Source organism: Cylas formicarius, unplaced genomic scaffold, assembly GCF_029955315.1.
Source record: "Cylas formicarius isolate icCylForm1 unplaced genomic scaffold, icCylForm1.1 PGA_scaffold_9__14_contigs__length_23061073, whole genome shotgun sequence".
NCBI classification, from domain to species: domain Eukaryota; kingdom Metazoa; phylum Arthropoda; class Insecta; order Coleoptera; family Brentidae; genus Cylas; species Cylas formicarius.
Window position 1 is genome coordinate 15,652,198 of NW_026844365.1, and position 26,381 is coordinate 15,678,578.

At 35.4% G+C, this 26,381-nt stretch overlaps 5 protein-coding genes across 7 annotated transcripts; 1 reads left to right on the plus strand and 4 right to left on the minus strand.

Moving 5' to 3' along the window:
• Nucleotides 1–4,242: 4,242 nt before the first annotated feature.
• LOC132707200 (uncharacterized) lies at nucleotides 4,243–14,115 on the minus strand. 3 transcript variants are annotated; one of them, XM_060678944.1, is made up of 7 exons: nucleotides 13,952–14,115; nucleotides 13,519–13,743; nucleotides 13,008–13,462; nucleotides 8,588–8,753; nucleotides 6,838–7,013; nucleotides 6,263–6,533; nucleotides 4,243–5,003 (listed from the first exon to the last, which is right to left on the minus strand). In XM_060678944.1, the coding sequence occupies exons 2-7, from the start codon at nucleotides 13,716–13,718 to the stop codon at nucleotides 4,376–4,378; spliced, it is 1,896 nt and encodes a 631-aa protein (XP_060534927.1). In that variant the 5' UTR covers nucleotides 13,719–13,743; nucleotides 13,952–14,115; the 3' UTR covers nucleotides 4,243–4,375. The 3 variants fall into 3 exon arrangements, with proteins under 3 accessions (XP_060534927.1, XP_060534929.1, XP_060534926.1); XM_060678946.1 differs by having other exon boundaries at nucleotides 13,874–13,954; XM_060678943.1 differs by lacking the exon at nucleotides 13,952–14,115 and adding an exon at nucleotides 13,795–13,923.
• Nucleotides 14,116–14,388: 273 nt separating this feature from the next.
• On the minus strand, nucleotides 14,389–15,713 carry LOC132707446 (caspase-3-like). The gene has a single exon (XM_060679312.1). It carries the CDS (start codon nucleotides 15,625–15,627, stop codon nucleotides 14,398–14,400), a length of 1,230 nt encoding a protein of 409 aa, XP_060535295.1. The 5' UTR covers nucleotides 15,628–15,713; the 3' UTR covers nucleotides 14,389–14,397.
• A 309-nt stretch (nucleotides 15,714–16,022) lies between these two features.
• Nucleotides 16,023–17,077, plus strand: LOC132707451 (U5 small nuclear ribonucleoprotein TSSC4). The gene has a single exon (XM_060679315.1). The coding sequence runs from the start codon at nucleotides 16,094–16,096 to the stop codon at nucleotides 16,757–16,759; it is 666 nt and encodes a 221-aa protein (XP_060535298.1). The 5' UTR covers nucleotides 16,023–16,093; the 3' UTR covers nucleotides 16,760–17,077.
• A 1,707-nt stretch (nucleotides 17,078–18,784) lies between these two features.
• On the minus strand, nucleotides 18,785–20,028 carry LOC132707447 (caspase-7-like). Its single transcript, XM_060679313.1, has one exon. It carries the CDS (start codon nucleotides 19,979–19,981, stop codon nucleotides 18,860–18,862), a length of 1,122 nt encoding a protein of 373 aa, XP_060535296.1. The 5' UTR covers nucleotides 19,982–20,028; the 3' UTR covers nucleotides 18,785–18,859.
• Nucleotides 20,029–23,054: 3,026 nt separating this feature from the next.
• Nucleotides 23,055–24,298, minus strand: LOC132707450 (caspase-7-like). Its single transcript, XM_060679314.1, has one exon. The coding sequence runs from the start codon at nucleotides 24,249–24,251 to the stop codon at nucleotides 23,130–23,132; it is 1,122 nt and encodes a 373-aa protein (XP_060535297.1). The 5' UTR covers nucleotides 24,252–24,298; the 3' UTR covers nucleotides 23,055–23,129.
• Nucleotides 24,299–26,381: the final 2,083 nt, after the last annotated feature.

The window sequence follows — 26,381 nt, forward strand, 5'->3', positions numbered from 1 at the left end:
GTATAGTTCTTAAGTGGGACAAACTATTCATATAAACAAGTAGTACTAGATTCTTAATTACCGTTGTAGACACATTTAATTTTTTTTTTAATTTTTTGTTAATCTACACAGTTCTCAACAAATTTAGTTTTTTTCTTCTTGATCCATTGCGTTTCTTAAATGTTATACCAGTTTGCCCGACATAAATTTTGGTGCTTTATCCACATTTCATTTTGTAGACTCTGGATTTTTGAATTTTTCATGATTTAGTTTTATTGTTTTTTTAAAAATATCCTATGGTGTTTTCACTTATAAATGCAATCTTAAGACTAAGATCGCAAAAATTGTTATAAGCTATTTGCTTATATAATTCTTTTTGAAAATTTTCTGCGGAAAGTGGTGTATTACGTAGTCTGAGGGTAAAAGAATAAAAAGCAGCCATTTTGTGTATGCGAATGTGATTTGAATTATTATGTATTAATGTGTCCGTATGTTAGGGTTTATGGTAAATGGAAAAATCTAATTTGTTTTGTAAGTTTGTTATACTTAAGTTCAGAAAGTGTAAAGAGTTACCTAGTTCCGTCTCTATTGTAAATTTTATATGGTTATGTTAATATGATTCAAAAAGAACTGTAGCTGTTTTTTTAATCTTTCAAAGAAACTTCCACAGGCTACTGTTATACTTTTTATAAAACTTCTGGATCCTGCTTCGTCGGTTTTTGTTGACACGAACCAGCTAACGTTTCGCCAATCATTCTGCTGGCTTTTTCAGAGCTTAAGTGAAACTGACTGTACTTGCCTTTTCGTTTCAGCGAAACAAGCAAAAGCATAATATACGTATCTATACCACCAAAGAAATCTTTTACTCAGAGGATGTTTATGTATGATATTTTCTACATTGTCCATGAAAATATCTGGAAGTAGTCAACTAGATGGATTCCTCATAATTAATAATAATTTTTTAGCATTATAAAATTGACCAGTAAAAATAAAATAATTTTGGTAAAAACAAACTATCAAACTCTCTAACAAATCTTGTTTTATTATAGTGTTGACTTCTCTCTGTGTAAGAATATTGTGTATTATGTTTATTACGTCGAAATATGATATTTTAAAACTTTTATTAATCTTGTTGAAAGTGTAACTGATGGTGCTGTAACAAAAAAACTACAATAACAATAAAAGCAAATCTCGAAAAACTCACAAATCTGGAGTCTACAAGTGGACATGTGGATCTTATGCCAAAATTTATATCGGATAAACAGGTACAACATCTAAGAAACGCATTAACGAACATAAAAGAGCGTATAAAAATAATAGTTCAGATTCTACCTACGCCATTCATTTAAATTCTGGAATGCGCAAGTTTGACGATCATTTTGATATTTTACAAAATGAATCAAAAAGCAAAAAACTAAATTTGCTGGAAGCTAGGAAGATTAATAAAATGAAATATCCAATTAGTTAATAACCAATTGGATTTAACACGTTCGCTGCCGGTAAAAATTTGATGAACACCCCAGCTTTTTTGTGATAAAAGATTTAAAAAGACTCTTTAAATAGTGTATTATGCAACAGGTGCCTTTTGACTTACAAGTTTATTTGACACTAGAGAAGAGTTTTTAATAAACGAGTGAGTTAAAAAGTTTACCGAACGTGTTGCATACTATACTTTTTCTACGACCGTTAGTTTTTGGGTCCATTTTCACAAAACAACACGAATACATTCACTGACATGACCGTCAGAATTAACAAACGTCACAATTCAAGGCGTGGGAAATATCTCCGCAAACATCCGATTGCTCCCAAACCCGCGCGGTAAAATCCCGGAAATGTTCGAACTGGCTCGGAATCATGGGAAACGAAAGTGACGTGGTAAAATGACGCTTCCCGCACGCTGGATCGATGGGTAATTAGCTAATTTACAGACGGGAGTAGAAAAAAATATTTCTTTATATTTTCAGATATCAGCTTGACAGATCGCAATGACATTTGGCATGACACAAGGGTTGCGTCATCGGTCTGACGTAGAAAGTTTGGCCCTTGAAAAGACGTTGACGTAAGACATATGTCACTGCCAGTCACATTTTTTTCTATACTTTTGTGATAACCTTTTATTATTTATAAAAAAAAATAAATAAAACCTGGCTTAAAAACTAGTACAAAAGAATGTCAAAATTTCAAGTTAAGTTTCCTAAGATTATTGGCGTGAGTGAAATTTTTTGAAGCACTCTCCTAGGCAGTTCCGCAGGAGGGACAGAAAAACACGGTGTCTTCCGCAGCTGGCTGTAGGGCACTCTGCATCTTATTTGCTTTCCTTTATCATCTTTATCGAACTTCAAGGAAAGATGTTCGGTGGTTATATTTGATGTAGCTGAGCTGGTTTGTTTATTTGTTTAGTTTGCTTCAGAAAGCAGTTCTTTTATATAAGAGTATGCCGAAAAGTGTAGTAATCGAGTTTTTCCTCGGAAGAATATTTATTAAATAATAGAAAACTATTTAATGTTGCAATGGACAAAAAGTGCACAAACAGCTTCTTGTACCATCTTAGAGTTTTTTTTTTCAGAGGAATAATAAGAAAGTATTTGGTCTTGACGATCTATTCCCGACATATTTTTATTATATTCAGCTATCGCCTTTGGTTTGTCTTTTCTTTCGCCTCTTCGATTCTCTTGTTCCAAAGTACCGTCAAACTTAATAGAAATAAACAAAACTTCTCTCTCATTTTTCCACTTTCAAAATCATTATGTTTTCTGAGCATTTTGTAAGCATTTCCCTCTCGAGCTTTGCCTCTACAACTTCTTTTGGATTTTCTTTTCTGTTTTTTAATAGAGTACCAGTGACAAAGGTGTTTTTTAGGAGAAGCCCTTTGGCAAAGGAAAAACTATTGTAGAAATTATCCATAAACACACTATGTCCCATGCCTAAATTTTTATGCAACATTCTTAGCATGACCTTTGCCGGACATATCATCTTCTGCACCAGTGTAAATTCTTACTTTGAAAACTAAACCGGAGAGTTCGCAAAGGACGAAATTTTACAAAAAACTTATGAGTCTTATTTTTAATGACAATTGACTCATCAAGGGATACATTTTACTACTTATATAATATTAAATGAATCTTATTTTGTGCAATCGATCTCCGAACCCAGGTCCTCCTCTGTTTGGGTTTTTTGAAAAATGCAAGCAACGCATTATAAGTAGAAAAGTGGTTTCCAAGTCGTAATTCGAGATTGCTCAGTGGTTTTCTGGCTAAGAAAAATTTCTGCATATCGATTCGTCTCTTCAACAATATATATTAACAAGTCATCTGTGATTAATAATTTAAAAAATCCATAAGGTCTGATACATCTACTTGTAATCCAGGATTACCTGAGAATGAAATTTGTTTCAAGTTCATCCCGTCAGTCCATCCAATATTCGACAAGTAATTACTATTTCGCAATGGACCAGGAAAAGGTGGCTGTTGAAGAATTTCCTGGTCCGACTCTGCACTTTCGTCACTTGAGGAAGGCTTATACTCACTTCTACTACCCACTCATCACTTTTTGAAGCGTTAGCCAATGTGAGCAGTTCATTATTCAATAAAGGTCTCTTTCTATCCCACGCAAAAAGTCCTTTTTTTTGGGCCGGAAGGGGTTGTTGTTGTCATTACTTCTTTGAAGAAATTCCCAAAACCGACATTGCAAAAACATGTGCTCAAACGCGCTAAAACTGCAAAAAAAAAGCAACACCCCTTCTCGAAAGTCGGCAAAATACTGACTACCTGAAATTTTAAGTGCACTGGACCCAACTGTCGCGTCATTGGCTTGTGGTGGTGGAAGGCCATGGCGCAACATATGCGTCATAGGCAGAATCTATTACTACCTGATTGTATATTTGTAGATTTCAGAATATTGCAATATTTTGTATTTGATAAATAATAAAGGTAGGGTGTTGCAACAGCTGTCATAAACCAATAAATAACTGTGAAAATCTGAACATTTTTGTTCTAAAACCTAAACCTAGTGTGTAAAGCTCCCTTCCCAAATTCTGTGTCTGGCTGCGCTTTATAAATGTCACTAGAATACTGTGACTGTCGCATTTTTGTTGGTTTTCCGGCATACTCTCCTTATTAATAATGGCCATACCTGTTCCTTAATGCCAGAGGGTTATAAAATGTAAATGTGCAATTACAGGAATTATTAAACGAAGTGAACAACATAAAGGTTAAATAGCAAAGTTCAGATAAATGACAGTAAATAGTTTTTAAGAGCTACACAATTACCGAACGATGAGATGCTACCAATATCAATAAAAAATGGAAATAAGAGGCAAGGAAAACAGAGAAAAAAATGTTTTAATGGAGTTAACGACGTAATATGTAAAAAGAGGGCGCAACGATAGTTCCCGCGCTCATACGTATTCCCTGTGCAGCTGCAGGAAACATGCCCCGTTGCCGCCGTCTTTCTGGCCGCCGAACATCACCGCCAAAAGCGTCGGCATTTCCGCGCACGCGTAAACTTCACCTATCCACTTGTCGAGAGTGTTGAACGCCTTGTTCGAGTTGTCCAATTCGGTCTCCGCTATCCTTATCTGGCCGACGTTCAATGAATAACGGTTGAGGTTCTCGCAGAACTTTTTCACCACGCCCCTGTTCGACGTTTCGGACGTGCACGCGATATTGGTCACCTCGCGAGTCACGTTCTTGTCCACGTAAAATTTATACTTGTCCGCGGTGTCGTCGACGCCGACCACGGACGCCGTTTTGTCCATTTTGGTGCACTGCCGCAGCATGCTGGTGGCGTAGCTGGACGTGCCGATGTCTGGGTACGCCCTTTGTTCGGTAAAAATCGAGCCCATTATCGCGTCGCCGAAATACAGGTGCTTTTTGAGTTTGAGCTGGGTCAGTTTCATGCACGCGAGACTGTCCTCGTTGGAGCAGTGCCCGTGACCCGATTGGATGGTCTCGTTGAGGAACTCCTGCGCCAAGGTTTGCAGTTTGGACTTGCGCGCTCGGTCTCCGGTTATGTTGTAAATTACGCTAGGAAATAATCCGAAAAAGAAGGGGTAACGATCATAGATACTTAATCAAGGAACATATATAGCATTGTTTTCATTTTAATGTAATGAAAATAGGGACTTTTGCACCCCTTATGAAATTATTATTATGGTTATTTTCAGTTCAGCATTTTTACTGTTTGCACTTGGCATGAATCAGGCCAAAAAAGTTCACCAAATACCAACCTCTGATGCCTTTAACATTAACCTCAACTACTTAATATAGCAATAGAATACACCATTACCAATGGTAAGATTAAGACACCAACTGCTACATTTCATAACAAAAGACCCGACCTAGTCTTGACGTTTGCAAACGATGTGGACATTATTGGCAACAGCAGGATCAACCTAAGGTTCGAAAATGAAGCGGAAAAAAAAAGATCTAAAAATACATGAAGACAAGACCAATAGGAATGACTGCACATAGAAAGAATAGGGCATCATTTTACAAACTCAAATACCTAGACACGAGTATTAGAGAGTATTGGGAGAAGAAATAAATAATAGGATCCAAGCTGGAAATATATGCCTCCTTGCTCTTTAATGAAATTAATGGAACTCACCTGAACAACTAAACTATCCGTTGCAAATAAAGAACTACTAAAGATATTTGGAAACAAGGTGCGGCGGAAGATATTCGTCCCAACCAGTGAAGAAGCAATACCGAATAAAAACTAACCAGAAACTCAAAGAACTCTATACTGGTGGTAATATGGTAAACAAAGAAAAGGCCAGTGGCTAGGTAACATAACACAAGGTCTTTTAGGTCGACCACGCCGTAAGTGGGTTGGAAAAGATGCATGCATATTCACGGTGGCATGGAAATAATGCCAGATAAGGTTTTGAAGAAGAGAAAGAAACCTTTTAAGAAATATTATTTTATGCGATATTTTCAACCCCCAATGAGATTCTAGGCAGATCTCCCTTGAATTTAAAGATTATATTAGGGTACCTGGTATGTTACTGAATTATATCCCACAAATTACGATTTAACAAATGCTTTAGGCCTCCCGCGCCAATACTAGCTGTAAAAACGGCAGACATTTAAAATTAACTGTTTTCGACAAGGTATAAAAATTTTAAATGCTGTTACTGGCCTAAACGAAAACCTTATTAACTGTTTTTGCGTCCTTTAGGAAAAAAATTAATAGAACTAATTCTGTTAATTATTACTAGCCTCAGATAAGCGGTAATAACCAACCAAAATAGCAGGTATACATGACAGGAGGAAACTCATACCTAGTGTCTATCACATAGGGATGCATCATTTTCAACGCGTGCAAATCGTTAGACAGTGACTGACCCACTAATATGACGTCATCGGGTAGAATCCTCCTGAGATCGTTCTGGACGTCTTTTAACTTTTTCGTCACCGATCGCATCATCTTGGAATTAATCCCGGAAAATCGAGTCAAATAGTCGACGATTTTGTTATCCGGTTTCACCAGCGTGTCGTAGAATACCTCGTGCTTTTCGTTGACAGCCGATACTCTTGTCAATTCGAGTTCACCTAAATGGATATGAATACCATAAAACCAAAATATTTTCAAAATCCGTTAAAAAATAACTTACGCAAATAATAACGCACAATTTTTACCATAAGAGAAGCTAAACAAGGAAAAACTAACAGCGACTCCTTCAGTAAAAAATATCAACCTACATTACTATTTTGTTGCCATATTAAAGAAATTATTCTTAAATTAACCGAAAATGACGAAGCACAAGTTAAAAAAATATATTTTTTTACTAAACAAGCTAAACAATTTTGAAATATAATGCTTGAAAATCCTGGGCCAAAATAAGTGAAGACCTACCTGTACTGGTCCGGCACATCTCGCAGTCGATCCCCACCATCGGACTGGTAGGAGTGACATTTTTGTACTTCTCTTTAGTTAACTTATAATCGGCGTATTTTCGTTCTACAAGCCCTTTAATGGGTAATGGAAAGTTTTCTTCAATCATTTGCCAACCCGACAATAATAATTGTGTTCTACAACAAGTGTCAACTAGATGATAATGAATACCAGCCAAACTAACCAACCAGTGACGTATGTATCGTAGAAGGCAGCACACAAAAGCATATTTCATCAATTTGTTTAGAAAGAATTGGCATTATTCTATCTATAATATTATTACTTTTACAATAAATTCCGAAAAAAGTTAACATAATAATTAAACCAAACTTCCTACGTTTGACGCGTTTTATTTATTTACTCTCTAGTATTACACGGTTTTGTTAACTTGTTATTATTTGCTTCAATAATTTATAAACTTATTATACAGGGATATACTAAAGTCAATATTGGGATCAAAATGAACGGTTTCCGAAAAATTTTACTTGTGGGATGTGGAAAGTGCAAAAAGTATTCATAGTGGGAAAGACCATTTATCTAAAACTTTTATGATACCTCAATCTTAATGTATATAACTTAATTTTCATTTCTCAAAAATATAAAACGCTACCGATACTATACAGGGTGACTTTGAAATTATGGTTTTTGGTATTCTCTAAATAGTTCTTGTTATGCATCTAGTTGCCTATGGTATTTAGAAATGACAGATAATTTGGTAAGTTGCTGGAAAGTCTATGGCTATAATACAGCAACTTATGAAGCAACTATAAAAAAAATTGAGCTCTATTCAACATGCGCATGCGCAAGATCTAAAATCCCGTTTTAAACCAAGGACCTTGCAGCATTCGACAACCAACATGGCCGCTGACAGATTGTCAAAGTGTGGATGAGGCATTTTCGCGGCCGTATTTTGTCAAAATATTCCTAGATCTCGTTGAATACTCTGGAAAACCTAGTAAAAACGCATCCATTTTTATCGTAGTAGGGCATAGCTATATGGTTTCTGGGATTGATCATTTTCTCTGACACTTCATCACTTGACTTGACATTGGTGGAAATTCTACTTATAGAAGTAAGAATTACAACTTGTGGAATACTTTAAAATCGGAGGAAGCGACAACTAGGTATGTATTGTAAACAATAAATGAAAACTACCTACAAAGATAACATGAAACTGAAGCAAATGTTGAAGTTTGATGACATTTTCCAAAGATGAAAATCATATCAATACGCTGTTCTTCTGAGTAAATCTTCATTAGATCAAAAACAACACCACAAGAATAGTATGCAAATATCAACAATTATAGAAAATAATGGCAAAATGAGACAAAGTTGGCAGTCTAAAGAAATTATTTGACATTTCTGAAAACCATAGCCAAAAAAAACTTTTATTAGGACACCTTGGAAATGCTAATCAGCTAAAACAGGAAGAGTTAACCAGATACCCTAATACCGTTTGATATTTGTAAGTTAAAAAATATACAGTTCCATGTAAATTATTCACTTAAAACTGTTAATTTGATTTTATCAGTAGCAAGACCATGACAGTCTAACCTATTGAGTTGTCTTAAAAAATTTTCTTTTTTTCATTTTTTCGAAATAAATATTTAGATAAGTAAATTACATACTGGGTTCTGTTAGGCATTAAAACCAACAAATTAAGTTTTCTAGCACAGTGCCGGGTATATAGATTTATTAAACCTGAGCTTACCTTGAAAATTTGTCGCTTGCCGGCAACCCGCTGATAGTTTCCCTAGGTTCGCTGGGGCACTCGTCGATAGGGAAAAAATTCTTAACGGTGTCAAATATTTCGGTGCAATTTTTGGCGGCATCCGCCATAGTTCCGTATTCGTTTATTAATTTCCGCATCTGGGTTGCTGGAAAACAAATTTCGGAATAACATCCTTGGGTTCGCATTATTTTGGTGAAAAAACTTTACTTTTTATAAAAGTAAAAAAGGAAAATATTTCACAAGACCATTGTAAAAAAGTTTTATTTTATTATTTTATTTTATTTTTTTATATAAATTACTCCACACTGTTCCTAAAAGGTTTATAAGTCGTGTTATTATCAGATATAAATCCCAATATAAATCAAATTAATCAAAAAGGATTAAAATTATTGCGTGTTACAAGAAATGATTTTGATTTGGACAAAAAGTAATCCCATCTATGTCAACATAATAATATTTTTAAATATAAAATTCCAAATTCCAAGGTGGAAATGTTTTGTGTTGCTTAAAGAAACATTTTTTGTGAAAAAACTTCACTTTTTATAAAAGTAAAAATGGAAAGAATTCCGAGCAAAAAATTATACAGCAATGTGGTAAATATTTCACAAAACCATTGTAAAAAAGTTTTTTAAACATTGTTTAGTGCTGCACTTCACGTTTATTCTTTTTTAGATAAATTATTTCACAGTGTTCCTAAAAAAACGGTTGCGGGTAGATACCTTCCTGCAATCCAAGCAGAGAGCAGGGCCTTAGCACCCCTGCCCAAGCGAACTCTTGATTTTCTCCCACCTCCCACCCCATTGGGGGAAATCATGACCCAACCCTTCGTCGTACCCATTTTCCCATTTAATCCTACCTATATCCTTTCCAACGGTGAAGGCAACGGGAAACCACACCGTTAATATTTCCCAGGATATTGCTATGGCGAGGAAAATAAAAAACACGGCCCATAGTCCAGGGCAGCCCTTAGATGGGCAAGGGGTGCTAAGAATCCCCCGGCTCAAAATAGCAAAATCTAGAATGCGGATAGGCACATGGAATGTGAGAACCCTCTATGCTGCCGGAAAATTTGAAAATCTTGTTCAAGAAACCAAACGCTTGAAGCTGTCTATCATGGGTATAAGTGAAATACGATGGCGTGGTTCGGGAACCTGTAGACATGAAGACAGTATATTGTATTATTCCGGGAGCGACAACAACGACCCACATCATAGAAACGGAGTAGGAATCTTTGTAACACCGGAAATTGCGAAGCATGTACTTAATTTTGTTCCAATAAGCGACAGGATACTATTAGTACAACTAAACGCATCTCCACTTAACATCAACCTAGTACAGGTATATGCTCCTACGTCAGAAAAACAACATGATCACGAGGTGGAAAACCTATATAAACAACTTAGTGCAGTACTGAAAAGCTTAAAAACAAATGAAATCACGTATATAATGGGTGATTTTAATGCCAAAATTGGCAAAGGCAAAAGATCAGATCTGGTTGGGGAATATGGTCTAGGAGAGAGTAATGCACGAGGGGACAGGTTGTTTGATTTTTGCCAAGAATACAATATGGTAGTAACAAACACATGTTATAAGGTACATCAACGCAGGCTATATACTTGGAGAGCCCCTGGAGATAACCCAACACATATAGTGAGAAATCAAATAGACTATATTCTTGTCAACAAAAGATTCAGGAACTCCATCAACAGATTTACAACATACCCTGGCGCAGATATTGGATCTGACCACAACCCTTTAGTCGCCGACGTAAGAGTTCAGTTAAAACGGATAGAGAAGAAACACCAGCAAAATAATTGCAGTATTTCAGACGTCAACAAAAGTAAAATTGAAAAAGAGGTTAATGATTACATGAGAGAAATGAGAACTACAGAAAATGTTGATGAAACATGGGAATTATTCCGTGAACATATGACCAAGATATTAGAAGCACATAGAGTAACAAATAGGCACAAGAAACAGAAATGGATGACTGAAAAAATATTGGACCTTATGGAACAAAGAAGACAATACAAGAACAAAGCAGTAGAATACAAAAGGAAACAAAGAGAAATAAAACAAAAAATACGAGCGGCTAAGGAGAAGTGGATGACGGATAGATGTTCTGAAATGGAAGAATTTGGAAAAAAACATGATATGTTCAACATGTACAAGAAAGTTAGGGAAGTTGCTGGCTTATATAACAAAGAGGCTGCTAATACTATAGTGGATAATACAGGAAAAACTATTATTGGTGAACAAGAAATAATTGAGATATGGAGAAAATACCTAACCGAAATGTTTGAAGACGACAGGCCAAATATACAAGAAAATGTAAATCAAGGTGAAGGACCAGAAATCTTGAAATCGGAAGTTCTACATGCTATAAAAACAGCCAAACCCAAGAAACATTCAACAGAGCTCTTGCAGATGATCCACGAAGATCACATCAGTGCCTTAACTAAGTTTTTCAACAATGTATATGATTCTGGTAAAATACCCGAGGAATGGTTGAAGTCTGTTTTTATAGCCCTTCCGAAAAAACAACAGGCGAAGAGATGCGATGAATATAGGTTAATTAGCCTCATGAGCCACACACTTAAGATCTTCCTTCGCATAATACATGGAAGAAGCCGGTGGTGCGAAAGGGATATAGACGAACCCCAATTTGGTTTTAGAAACGCACTTGGAACCCGCGAGGCACTTTTTGCCCTAAATGTCCTCCTGCAGAAGTGTCGCGACCAACGTAAAGACATCTATGTGGCTTTCATCGACTACGAAAATGCATTTGATAGGGTTCAACACGATAAGCTTTTTAATATATTAAGGACCTCAGGTATCGATGGTAAAGATCTATGTATCATAGAGAACTTGTACTGGAACCAAAAAGCAGTGGTAGGATTCGATGGAAGATTAACCCGCGAATGTTGCATTCAGCGAGGTGTCAGGCAGGGATGCATTCTCTCCCCGCTATTATTCAACCTTTATTCAGATGTGATTTTCAAAGAGGCTCTACAAGATAAAGACCATGGAGTGATGATCAACGGCGAACTGATTAATACTATCCGGTATGCCGACGACACGGTCATCTTATGTGATAGTATCCAAGGCCTTCAAGAGCTGTTGGATTGCGTAAACACGACAGGATGGAACATGGGTTTAAAAATGAATGTCGCTAAAACAAAATTTATGGTATTCAGTCGCCAGCCACATGCCGATGCATCCCTAAATATAGACCAGCAAAACATTGATAGCGTTACCTATTACAGATATCTTGGATGCTATATCACAGAGCAACTAGATCCAGATAAAGAAATCAAATGCAGAATAGAAACAGCTCACACAACTTTTATGAAAATGAAACCATTCTTCTGCAATGATAACTTAAACCTCAATTTGCGCCAAAGACTGATCAAATGCTATATTTGGTCTGTGTTGTTATACGGTGCTGATACTTGGACTCTCAAGGCCAATGCTATTAATCGCCTGGAAGCATTCGAGATGTGGTTGCATAGAAGAATGCTCCGAATACCATGGACCGCTCTGCAGACCAACGAAGCAGTTTTAAATAGAGCAAGTGCCGTCCGTGAGTTATTTAACACAATCAAAATACGAAAAATATCGTACCTGGGGCATGTTCTTAGAGGAGACCGCTACAAAATCCTTCAACTTATAATGAAAGGCAAAATCGAAGGTCGCAGAGGTGTTGGAAGGAAACAAATGTCATGGCTAAAGATCATCCGCGATTGGACCGGAATACGCAGTGCCGAACAACTATTCAGATTAGCCGAAGACCGTGATCAACTCGCCAATGTGATTGCCAACGTTAGGGGGACCTGATATGGCACCGAAAGAAGAAGTTCCTAAATTTTTTATAAGTAGTGTTATTATCAAATAGAAATCCCAATATAAACCAAATTAATCAAAAAGGATTTAAGTGTTGAAGGAAATTATTGATTTGAGAACATAATATATTTAAATATGAAATATAAACAAGGTGGAAATGTTTTGTGTCGTATAAAGAAACATTTTCATATATTTATTTGATAAATATGATAAGCTGCTTCTGTACTACTTACACAACAAAAAATTGAAATTTCAATGCAATTGCAATACAAATAATTTAAAATTATTTCCACTAAAATTTAATATAATACACCTTATTTTCCATGCCCAACATGATTCACTTCTAAGAAACAAAAGTTCAACAAGTAGGTAAATAATCTTATCAAAAAAAAAAAAAAATTCTGGGAAGCACAAAATAATTGTTTACAAAAACATCAAGTTGGCACCACACCCCATTTCCATTTGCATATCTTAATTAAATAAAGAGATTACACTAAAACATTTTACATTTAAATCATATAAAAATTTCCAAATTTATTATTAATAAAAAACTTACCAGAAAGGGGCACCATAGACAACTCTTTAATAATATCTCCTCGGTAAGATAATGGCGATACAAATTCAATTTTGTGTTCAAAATTAGATTTTAAAAATTGAAATTCACTTTCAAATGCTTCATAGTGGTACAAGGAGACATTCTCCACAATTAATAAGTTTACACTCTTGAGTCTGTTGTACTTTTCAAGAGAACACCACCTTGTTGGTGAGTATGGGGAGTGTACTCCAACTTGAGAGTACATAATAAGGTGCTGAATGTCAGAGAGAAATAATGGTGAACGGTTCTCTAGTCGGATCTTAAGTGTGGCACTTTCTCCCATATCTCGGAGCCTAAATTTTGGGCTATTACGAATCTTATTTGTTTTATCTCTGAGCATTTTTTTCAACTCATCAAATGCCTCTCCTTCAAGCTTTGGTTTGACAAAATCCACATTTGCTGATCCATCCTCTTTCCTAAAATTAGTTTCGTAATCAAATATTCAAGGCATCTCATTTTAATTGCTTTTTACTGTTCTGGTTTAAATTTTTTGGCACTGGGTTCTGCAATCATTGCAAAATTTGGTTCCTTCTGATGGTCCTGTTGGTGTAATTTGTTTTTTTGTCTGTCGCATTCGTTTAGTTTTACTATGTCTAAAAGAGCAGCCATTTTTTTCTTCTTATTTTCGAGTCTTAATTTTCTTTTTGACGAAACGTTTGTGGGCCCTGTCATTCTGCTGCCATATAACAACCAATAACTAAAAAAAAAACACTGTTTCTAACAAACTAAACATATCTCTAAGCTTTACCAAACAGATATTAAAATATGAATTGACAAAACTGTTTTTGCTACATCAATAAAAAATTTGAAATTATATCGGATCATACCCTATCCTGTGTTTTTGAATTTGAATGTTATTGTTTAAGGTTAGATACCAGAACAAATGAAACTCGACAACTGTTTACCTGTTAACCAACAAGCGTTCACTGAATTCATTTGTAAAGCTTCGAAGTTTTATCTGCAACTTAAATGACTTATCGCAAGTGAAATTTACTCTTTTAAGATTTGTTTTCTAATTTCCATTTGAGTAATGCAGGGAAAAGGTTATTACCATAGTAAAATAACTTATCACCATGTTGGTTTCAAGGAGAGTTGCCGAATTAGTTGCTTAACCAATCACAAAGCAAACATTTACATCGTTTGTTCTGTAGATTCCGAATTCCAACAAAATATATTTTTCATAATTTGAATTTAGATATTATTTTACATAACGAGTACGTAGGAGATTATGGAGGTAATGGTTCCACAGTGAAAATTTCAGTAAACAAAATTATATACAAAATTTATTAAACCTTAATGATAAAGTAAATAAGTAAATAATCATGAAATATGTATAAACATATAAAATAGTTCAGATACCATATTTCTTCATTGCTCCATTTTCCTGATATATACCAGGATTCAAATACAATTTTTTAAATCCTTTATTTTTCACTTCAGACGTCTGCATAGTTCTATCTTCAGAGAGTCGCTTTCTAAGCCCTTGGTCCACCATCATCAACAAATGATCCACAGATTGTTTGTTAGCATACTCCATAAAATTTTGACAAATTAGCTCTATGTACCAAGTACCTCTATAAGTATCTCGATGAGCTTTATAGCCTTGTAATGTTGCATAACCTATAAGCATATCTTCAATGGAGCGTAAGCGAGTAGCTAAAGGTTTGTGTTCCATGCCATCTGTGTCAGTATGTTGAATTGAAATATCTCTATCTGAACCTCTGCAAACTTGGTATATAAAAACCTTCGGTTTTCCTTTGAACAGTTTACACTTTTTATTTGTAAAATAGCTTTGTACATCAGTGGCAGATATATGTTTGCCATCAATGCCATAGATTATAGTTTTGTTCAATTCTTCACAACCATGACTCATAATAAACACAAAACATATGTCACATTTTTTTTCAGACTTATACTTGGTAAAGTCTTTCATTATAACTCGCATTTCCTCTGTGGTTTTGTTGCTGTGTTTCTCTATTACATAACCTCCCATTTGGTTAAATAATTTCTCAATATTTTCTTCATCTACTATTGCTCCTTTACGGTACTTATGCTTTGTTTCCAAAAACTCATAATTGTTGATAATTAGAACCCTTCCTCTATTTTTAGACCTAGTTTGATAGTACTGCAAATTGCTATTATATTTTGGAGAGTCATGAAAGTCATCAGCCAATTTCACTTTTATGTTTAAAGGTGAAGTGTTGGGATTTGTGTAAGAATATTCTACTTCAATTGAGGAAGTCTTTTCATCTTCTTCCTCTTCCTCTTTACAGTCTTCTTCATCAGGTAATCGAAAAGGAGAGCACTTGTGTTTTGGTTTAAGCAGCTCCGCTAAGGAATTATGGCCTGTATCTATCAATGATTGGACGAAACATTGAAAGGCTGGCTCATCCTTTTCCCTTAAATTAAATAGAAACATCCTCTTATTATGTCTGTCGTCACTAGTAGAAAATATGTCACTGATCTCCGAATTGTGAAAGACATTGCTATCTGTTAGATGTTTAGCAATAACTTCTATATTTTTTATTTGCATAAGTGATAACCAGTTTGTTCTTATCAAATCATCTTGTTCTGGTAACATCTTCTAATTACTGCTTACACATAAAAAGAACTTTTCTTTTGGTTTTCAATACACCCCAATACAAATTAAGGTTACTCTTCTTTTGTTTGTTTCAATGTTTGTTCGTTTTCTATGCAATGATCCGCCCACCGCAGAATCGCTGATAATTCATAGTTCTACAACATTCAGTTTTAAAATAATTTTATATTCATTCGTTAGATTATTACTTTTTAGTAAGAAAAAAACAAAACAAGTTTGTGACTAAAACATATTTAAAAATAAACGGATCGGTGAAAATATTCTAACCGAAGTTTTGTTTCGTACTTACAGTTTTTTCTGTATGGGCGAATGCCTTTGCAGAGTATGCATAACACAGGTACAGATTTTTCAATTTTCTATGCTTTCTTTAGGTTAGATTGTTTACTTACAATAATATCCGAATAGTAAATACAAAATTTTTACAAAAATTATCGATCGTACATAAGAAATGAGCTCCTTTCGGTTAAATTCTGGTGATTCCGATTTTAGGAATAGGCAGAAAAAAATATTCGATCAGCTTTTCGTTTTGGAAAGTAACCAAAAAGCTTCAAACAATGATACTGGAACATTGATTCAAGATGATATAATGTCAGAAGATTTAGAGCCACAGAAGTCTTATATCAGAGAAAAATCAAAAGTTACTAGGGCAGAAACGAAGCATTTCAAGGGCAGGGAAAGCATTTTTAAAAAACCTCAAAATCCTGCCCCAAGAAATTATGTCAATCGTATGCCTGACTTTAAGAAAAACCCTCACAAGTGGACGAGATATTCATTAGAAGGTGTGGACGATATTACTGAAGAAAGCAACACAAAATCTGCTATGTCTTTTCTAAAAGAGTTAGCAGAAAGAAAGAAGATAGAGAGTGGTATGGAGGAAGAAAGTGAGGAACTGGAAGAGTTGCCTTCAAAAATCATCTTTAAAAGGCGCTTTTTAAAACGCGAACATACCACACACCAGACGGCTGAAAATAAGTCTTCATTTGAAAATTCTAGGTTGGTTATGGCAGAATATGTGGTGGGACAGGAGGTTAAAGCCAAAAGATCCAAGTTAAATAAACCAAAAAAAGGAGTTGAGTTAAAATTGGATCATCTTACTGCATATGAAGATGAATAGAGTTTGAAGTTTTGAATTTTTAGATTGTTGCAATTATTTATTAAGGAACATTCTCCTACATATGTAAATAATAAATAAGGTTAAGAATGTTGTTTTTATAACTGTAATTAATGATAATGTTGGAGTTAATATTTTTTTTGTCTTATTTTTGTATATTTTTGCTTTAGTTACAAACTAAACTAAAATTTTTAATCAATATTTAAAAAAATGGAGTTGGTAATTACTTAGGAACAAAATGTCTGATTCCTAACAATTTGGGACCAGTTGGACATAGTAGAAAAATCAATTTTTTAAAGCAAAAAACATATTTTGATTTTACAAAATATATTAAAGTTTGCACTATCTTGATTTATTTAAATACCTGTATGTATTTTACTAAACACTAAAAAATAAGCGTTTTTGTGCTTAAATTAATACATACACATATATTTATTTATTACAATTTATCATTAAAAAAAGGGAATCTTCTGTCCTAAAAGGCTTTAATAAAACATTTATATTAGGGCATATGAAAGAATAAATAGAATATAATTTGAAACCTATCCAAGCAGTATGTAGGTAGCTACCTATATAGTGTGTAATATCTAATTTTACAGTTAAGATAAACCAGAGGGAAGTTTTAAAAATTTAAAATATAATTTTTTTTTAATATTTCGGTATATAAGACCAATATTTGATAAAGCTCATGACTTCAGATTTGTTCCAAATATTAAAATAAATTCGATATCAATCACAAAACATTTGCGAATTGTTTAGCGCAATTTTATTTTAAAAAGTTAATACAAACTTTCAGCAATCACAATAACTCACTTTTTTTAACAGAAACGTTAACTTTGACACAACAAAAATCTTTTTAAAAAAATTAAACAACTTCGATATATTTAAGATTTTTTGAATGTACATGTAGATATCATTGCAGATATTTTCTGACTTTAAACTAGCATTTATAATAAAAATAAAGCCATCCGGAAAACTATCTGACAACTGATTCATATATTCAAGCGCATGCCTGGAGCATAAACGCTTATCTAGTGTTCCTCAATCGGCGATTAGCAAAATCATTTTTATTTATTTATTTATTTGTGCATAAAATCTTCGTTCCTAGGAGATAATGTTTATCGAATTACTATAGCCTTGGAGGTAATGCTGAATATCACATCTAGCTCTCGGTGATTGTGATGACAATGGCACGTCTCCTCCGGGCCACACTATAAGTGGCCAAGGTAGACTACATCGTACCTAAATTTGTGTTCAATAAATCTTAGGCTATCAATCTCAATCGCGCTAACGAGCTAGTTGTAATTAAGTTTGTTTATAACGCTTTTCTAACTTGTCAACTAGTGGCACGCGTAAAATAATTAAATTTCTGATATATTACTGCATGTAAGACCAGAATCACTCATTTGTTATTATTATTTCACTGAGGCAAGCGTTGTATTTATTTCTATGAAGAGACTTAATTGCCCTGTTGAGTGCTAAGTGCTGTGGTTCAAGCCACCCTCCTTTACGTGCAGATACAAAACGCATCTAAAAATAGAAAACAATTTTTTTCTTAATATAGCTCTACCCTTAAATCGTTCTAAAATTGTTAGCAGAATCTAGCTCTATCTCATTCCCAATTCATGTTTAAACTTGATAAACAAATGTTCCTTTTGTTTTGTATTCAAAAAGTGCGTGAAGGTAAGGGGAGTTTCTGCCATTCTTAGATAGAGAGCAACATTAATACCTTCATAGAGCCTTGTATTCTGGAGGAAGTACAGTAACTGTTTCACGGGGATTTTGGATTTCTCTTAATGATGTGCCTCCCAGCTAATGGTGGTAGTTTCTTCCTCTTCTAAACACAGCCTGCGTATGCTGTTTCAACGGACGTCAGAGAGAGCGAGAGAGAAATTCCAATTCCAATGTATAAGCAGAAACAGATTCATATCAGTGACAATTATTTTAAAAAAAATAATACAATTTGAGAGAGATAGAGAAAGATTTTGCAATTCTGATTTATCAAATTAATATGGTAGAATATACAGAGATACATTAGTGGAAATTTAATTTAAAAAATAATACAATTTTAATTTTAAAAGGTGAAGTTTATGGCAGACATGTTCAGTAAACAGAATAGTCCTTATTGACAGCCTTTTTCTTTTGTGACTTTTTTCGACGAGGCGGGAGATAAAATAACGTGTTAAAACCAATGTTCTGGATTTCCAACGTCTGGACTACGCCGCCTCTCCTGTTCTCCCTCAACCGTTGATCGACCATACTGAATAATCTGTCGATGGGTTGAGAACCGTCCTGTTGGTCAAACACAGCGCATATAGACTCCACAGAACGCGAGCCATTTTTAGGATTGCGATGCGACACTGAACGAGGTAAAGTGGAATGCACAATTAGCACATCTTCTAGATTTCTGTGGTAGTCCCCTTCCTCTGGAACCTCATCTTGAAGCTTGCCTCTGCACAAGTTGAAATGGAAGATTTTCGGTTTTCCGCGGAACGACCGATGGCATTTATCCCTTGAGAAATAATCCACTATTTCATTCACCGTCAATCGGTTAGTTTCTTGATCTTTTTCGTTGCATATTATAGACGTATCGGTACCCAAATCCTCGCCGTGGCTCATCACGAACACAAAGGCAGAGTCCTGTTGGATTTCGCTTTCGGCAAATTCCCTGACGATCGTTCTGATTTCTTCGCGACTTTTATCCTTATGGTCTATCACTTCCGTTCCATCAGCTTTGAATAATCGTTTTAAATTTTCAACGTCGACGCTGGATCCGGTCCTGAAGAGGTGTTTCGTCTCGTCGAAATGCTCGTTGTTAATTATCAAGACTTTGGCGTGTTTCACCGATTTCGAACCCTTTGGTTTTCTCGAGAAACGGAATAGGGACTCCAGCATTTTGACGTTTCGCACGTTGCTCATTAGCTTCTTTGGTCGACGGAGGTCGCAATCGGTTTCGTCCACGTCTTCTATCTTCCTTTTCTCAGATCCGATTCTTCGTTGCCTCATTTCTGCCTGCAATTTTTTGGTTCCCTCGTCTAGGAACCTATTGAACAGCGCGTCGAGACTTTTTATTGGTTTTTCTAAGCGTATACGAGATAAATTTCGGCAGACGTCCCCCGGCATGGTTGCGAACTCATCCTTGGTGAGGATGCTGCTCTTCAACAGCCACACCATAAAGAACTGTACCAGATTCTTTTCACACGCAGCCTCTTGCTTGGTTCCCATGTTTCGACTGACACAGGCGTGGACGAGGGTAGTTAGAACGTTCTAACTATCCGGAAAACCACCCGATGACTGATTCACTTGTTCAAGTGCATGCCTGCATAAACGCTTATCTGCGGTGTGGGGTGGGGGGTCTGTGATCACATATTTTATCTTGATTAATCCGCGATTCGAAGTGTGCATCTGCGAAATGTGTCGTCCCTTTTAATGCGACACGATTTAAATTTATATTTATATATAAAATTATCGATCGTACATAAGAAATGAGCTCCTTTCGGTTAAATTCTGGTGATTCCGATTTTAGGAATAGGCAGAAACAAATATTCGATCAGCTTTTCGTTTTGGAAAGTAACCAAAAAGCTTCAAACAATGATACTGGAACATTGATTCAAGATGATATAATGTCAGAAGATTTAGAGCAACAGAAGTCTTATATCAGAGAAAAATCAAAAGTTACTAGGGTAGAAACGAAGCATTTCAAGGGCAGGGAAAGCATTTTTAAAAAACCTCAAAATCCTGCGCCAAGAAATTATGTCAATCGTATGCCTGACTTTAAAAAAAACCCTCACAAGTGGACGAGATATTCATTAGAAGGTGTGGACGATATTACTGAAGAAAGCAACACAAAATCTGCTATGTCTTTTCTAAAAGAGTTAGCAGAAAGAAAGAAGATAGAGAGTGGTATGGAGGAAGAAAGTGAGGAACTGGAAGAGTTACCTTCAAAAATTATCTTTAAAAGGCGCTTTTTAAAACGCGAACATACCACACACCAGACGGCTGAAAATAAGTCTTCATTTGAAAATTCTAGGTTGGTTATGGCAGAATATGTGGTGGGACAAGAGGTTAAAGCCAAAAGATCCAAGTTAAATAAACCAAAAAAAGGAGTTGAGTTAAAATTGGATCATCTTACTGCATATGAAGATGAATAGAGTTTGAAATTTTGAATTTTTAGATCGTTGCAATTATTTATTAAGAAACATTCTCCTACATGTGTAAATAATAATTAAAGTTAAGAATGTTGTTTTTATAACTGTAATGAATGATAATGTTGGAGTTAATATTTTTTTTGTCTTATTTTTGTATATTTTTGCTTTAGTTACAAACTAAACTAAAATTTTTAATCAATATTTAAAAAACTGGAGTTGGTAATTACTTAGGAACAAAATGTCTGATTCCTAACAATTTGGGATCAGTTGGACATAGTAGAAAAATCAATTTTTTAAAGCAAAAAACATATTTTGATTTTACAAAATATATTAAAGTTTGCACTATCTTGATTTATTTAAATACCTGTATGTATTTTACTAAACACTAAAAAATAAGCGTTTTTGTGCTTAAATTAATACATACACATATATCTATTTATTACAATTTATCATTAAAAAAAGGGAATCTTCTGTCCTAAAAGGCTTTAATAAAACATTTATATTAGGGCATATGAAAGAATAAATAGAATATAATTTGAAACCTATCCAAGCAGTATGTAGGTAGCTACCTATATAGTGTGTAATATCTAATTTTACAGTTAAGATAAATGGTGGAAGATTGTATTAGTAAATATCACTGCATTCATATAGTATCTTAACTTTAAAAAATATGCATTTCCATATGTACCCAATTTGGTAAGTCCCTATCATAAATATGGTGAGCGCTTGGAACCAGAGGGAAGTTTTAAAAATTTAAAATATAATTTTTTTTTAATATTTCGGTATATAAGACCAATATTTGATAAAGCTCATGACTTCAGATTTGTTCCAAATATTAAAATAAATTCGATATCAATCACAAAACATTTGCGAATTGTTTAGCGCAATTTTATTTTAAAAAGTTAATACAAACTTTCAGCAATCACAATAACTCACTTTTTTTAACAGAAACGTTAACTTTGACACAACAAAAATCTTTTTAAAAAAATTAAACAACTTCGATATATTTAAGATTTTTGAATGTACATGTAGATATCATTGCAGATATTTTCTGACTTTAAACTAGCATTTATAATAAAAATAAAGCCATCCGGAAAACTATCTGACAACTGATTCATATATTCAAGCGCATGCCTGGAGCATAAACGCTTATCTAGTGTTCCTCAATCGGCGATTAGCAAAATCATTTTTATTTATTTATTTATTTGTGCATAAAATCTTCGTTCCTAGGAGATAATGTTTATCGAATTACTATAGCCTTGGAGGTAATGCTGAATATCACATCTAGCTCTCGGTGATTGTGATGACAATGGCACGTCTCCTCCGGGCCACACTATAAGTGGCCAAGGTAGACTACATCGTACCTAAATTTGTGTTCAATAAATCTTAGGCTATCAATCTCAATCGCGCTAACGAGCTAGTTGTAATTAAGTTTGTTTATAACGCTTTTCTAACTTGTCAACTAGTGGCACGCGTAAAATAATTAAATTTCTGATATATTACTGCATGTAAGACCAGAATCACTCATTTGTTATTATTATTTCACTGAGGCAAGCGTTGTATTTATTTCTATGAAGAGACTTAATTGCCCTGTTGAGTGCTAAGTGCTGTGGTTCAAGCCACCCTCCTTTACGTGCAGATACAAAACGCATCTAAAAATAGAAAACAATTTTTTTCTTAATATAGCTCTACCCTTAAATCGTTCTAAAATTGTTAGCAGAATCTAGCTCTATCTCATTCCCAATTCATGTTTAAACTTGATAAACAAATGTTCCTTTTGTTTTGTATTCAAAAAGTGCGTGAAGGTAAGGGGAGTTTCTGCCATTCTTAGATAGAGAGCAACATTAATACCTTCATAGAGCCTTGTATTCTGGAGGAAGTACAGTAACTGTTTCACGGGGATTTTGGATTTCTCTTAATGATGTGCCTCCCAGCTAATGGTGGTAGTTTCTTCCTCTTCTAAACACAGCCTGCGTATGCTGTTTCAACGGACGTCAGAGAGAGCGAGAGAGAAATTCCAATTCCAATGTATAAGCAGAAACAGATTCATATCAGTGACAATTATTTTTAAAAAAATAATACAATTTGAGAGAGATAGAGAAAGATTTTGCAATTCTGATTTATCAAATTAATATGGTAGAATATACAGAGATACATTAGTGGAAATTTAATTTAAAAAATAATACAATTTTAATTTTAAAAGGTGAAGTTTATGGCAGACATGTTCAGTAAACAGAATAGTCCTTATTGACAGCCTTTTTCTTTTGTGACTTTTTTCGACGAGGCGGGAGATAAAATAACGTGTTAAAACCAATGTTCTGGATTTCCAACGTCTGGACTACGCCGCCTCTCCTGTTCTCCCTCAACCGTTGATCGACCATACTGAATAATCTGTCGATGGGTTGAGAACCGTCCTGTTGGTCAAACACAGCGCATATAGACTCCACAGAACGCGAGCCATTTTTAGGATTGCGATGCGACACTGAACGAGGTAAAGTGGAATGCACAATTAGCACATCTTCTAGATTTCTGTGGTAGTCCCCTTCCTCTGGAACCTCATCTTGAAGCTTGCCTCTGCACAAGTTGAAATGGAAGATTTTCGGTTTTCCGCGGAACGACCGATGGCATTTATCCCTTGAGAAATAATCCACTATTTCATTCACCGTCAATCGGTTAGTTTCTTGATCTTTTTCGTTGCATATTATAGACGTATCGGTACCCAAATCCTCGCCGTGGCTCATCACGAACACAAAGGCAGAGTCCTGTTGGATTTCGCTTTCGGCAAATTCCCTGACGATCGTTCTGATTTCTTCGCGACTTTTATCCTTATGGTCTATCACTTCCGTTCCATCAGCTTTGAATAATCGTTTTAAATTTTCAACGTCGACGCTGGATCCGGTCCTGAAGAGGTGTTTCGTCTCGTCGAAATGCTCGTTGTTAATTATCAAGACTTTGGCGTGTTTCACCGATTTCGAACCCTTTGGTTTTCTCGAGAAACGGAATAGGGACTCCAGCATTTTGACGTTTCGCACGTTGCTCATTAGCTTCTTTGGTCGACGGAGGTCGCAATCGGTTTCGTCCACGTCTTCTATCTTCCTTTTCTCAGATCCGATTCTTCGTTGCCTCATTTCTGCCTGCAATTTTTTGGTTCCCTCGTCTAGGAACCTATTGAACAGCGCGTCGAGACTTTTTATTGGTTTTTCTAAGCGTATACGAGATAAATTTCGGCAGACGTCCCCCGGCATGGTTGCGAACTCATCCTTGGTGAGGATGCTGCTCTTCAACAGCCACACCATAAAGAACTGTACCAGATTCTTTTCACACGCAGCCTCTTGCTTGGTTCCCATGTTTCGACTGACACAGGCGTGGACGAGGGTAGTTAGAACGTTCTAACTATCCGGAAAACCACCCGATGACTGATTCACTTGTTCAAGTGCATGCCTGCATAAACGCTTATCTGCGGTGTGGGGTGGGGGGTCTGTGATCACATATTTTATCTTGATTGATCCGCGATTCGAAGTGTGCATCTGCGAAATGTGTCGTCCCTTTTAATGCGACACGATTTAAATTTTCATTTATTAATTTTATCAAAATCTCCAATGGCAATAATTTTATTTTTGTGGCTTTTGCAAGGAGTATTTGGTGACTTTACACAATACAGAAGTGCTGTTTAGCGGTAAAAGTTTAATTGACGTGCCATAAATAGGTGGATTGAGGAAACGCAGAAAAAATTATTTAGGGACGGCTTAAAAGAATAGTTCAGTTAAATGGAGATTATTTTAAAAAACCAGTTTGGCAAATTAACACAATAATATAATGCAAAAATGTCAGAACTTCGGGAACATTCCTCGTATGTCTATACGTAAAAGGAAATAGAGGTAATAAGGGATCAAAAAGCAACCCAATTTTTTCTGCACTTGTGATAAGATAATCAAATTATTTTTAACATAACGTAGTTTTACTAAAAGGATGTCGAACTTCCATTGTCTTTATTTTTATCTTACATAACGTTTCAGACAGTTGTATTACTACCCGTTATGAAGTGTAAACTAAAGCTTAATTCTAAGGCTACGAGGTTTATATACTAGGCGACGGCGCTCATCCATGACGGAGTCGGATGTACTCAAGCGTAATGGCGCTCATCCATGACGGAGTCGAGTGTAGTCAAGCGTGGAGTTGTTCAACTAGAACGCCAGCATTGGTGCACCTTATTAGAGGTTGCCAAATTGTTGGTATATCTACGCTTGCATTGCTGAAGATGTCTTCATTGTTTCTAATGAAAACTGCTTCTTTAAATTTGCGCTTTCTCCAATGCTGCTCTCTGTGAACAACCCGCGCTCTGGACCATTGGATGTTGTGTTGTTTGGTCCACATATGTTCCGTGATACCTGATTTTTGCGTTTCACCCTTCATTGTATGTTTCTTAGGTTCTTCAACTCTTAATTTCACAGGTCGTTTGGTTTCGCCAATATATGACTCTCCGCAGTCACAGGGTATCGGGTAGATACACTGTTTCTCTTGAGTCGACGTTTTTGTTTTTGTGAGTACACTTCTTAATGCTGATCCAGATTTAAATACAGTTTTGACTTGATATTGTTTAGCTATTCGCCTAATCTTTTCTGATATTCCTTTCACGTATGGGATCGCCAAGAGGGAAAGAGTATCTACCTCACATGGTTCCGGTGTTGTTTCCCGCTTACAGTTTGTTATTATTTTGTTTAACGATTTTTCGGAGTAGCCGTTCTGAAGCAAATCCTTTTTAATATTATTCAATTCGGCATCGAGAGATGCTTGGTCGCTACATATTGCACAGTGTTTTAATTATTCCTAGTTTGATTGCTTCAGAATGGTTAGACTCAAAATTTAGATACTATCCTGTGTGGGTAGGTTTCCTATATACAGACGTGTTAATAGAACCATTATTTCTACTTACTAGGACGTCTAGAAACGGTAGACACCCGTTCTTTTTTTTCTCACTAGTAAATTTAATTAATGTTCGCAAAGAATTAAGATGATTAAAAAAAGAGTCTAACTGTCTATCGGTTCCACTCCAGATAATGAAGGCATCGTCAATATATCGAAGCCAGACCTTAGGTTTAATAGTTGCAGTGTTTATGGCATGAGTTTCGAACCACTCCATGTATATGTTCGCTATCACTGGAGAGAGAGAAGAACCCTTCGGCAGGCCATCATCTTGTGCGTAAAACTTATCTTTGACTTGAAAGTAAAAATTATGCGGACAGCACCTCAGAAGCTCCAACACTCCCTCAAGTGGCAGCGAAGTTTTCTCTGATAGGGTTGTATCATTCCTTAGTCTAGCCTCGACAATACTTAACGACTCCTCCAAGGGCACGTTGGTATATAGACTTTCAACGTCAAAGCTAATAAATTTGTTTGAAGGATCTAGTTTCACGTTTTTCAGAATATCTACCAAGTGCGTGAATTAAGCTTTAGTTTACACTTGATAACGGGTAGTA

Coding starts and splice junctions, on each gene's coding strand:
- LOC132707200 (XM_060678943.1), bottom strand. CDS start 13,871: ATGATCCGATATAATTTCAAATTTTTTATTGATGTAGCAAAAACAGTT. Junction 13,463..13,518: donor AAAAAATTTAAACCAGAACA/GTAAAAAGCAAT, acceptor AACTAATTTTAG/GAAAGAGGATGGATCAGCAA. Junction 8,754..13,007: donor GTCTATGGTGCCCCTTTCTG/GTAAGTTTTTTA, acceptor TTTGTTTTCCAG/CAACCCAGATGCGGAAATTA.
- LOC132707446 (XM_060679312.1), bottom strand. CDS start 15,627: ATGTTACCAGAACAAGATGATTTGATAAGAACAAACTGGTTATCACTT.
- LOC132707451 (XM_060679315.1), top strand. CDS start 16,094: ATGAGCTCCTTTCGGTTAAATTCTGGTGATTCCGATTTTAGGAATAGG.
- LOC132707447 (XM_060679313.1), bottom strand. CDS start 19,981: ATGGGAACCAAGCAAGAGGCTGCGTGTGAAAAGAATCTGGTACAGTTC.
- LOC132707450 (XM_060679314.1), bottom strand. CDS start 24,251: ATGGGAACCAAGCAAGAGGCTGCGTGTGAAAAGAATCTGGTACAGTTC.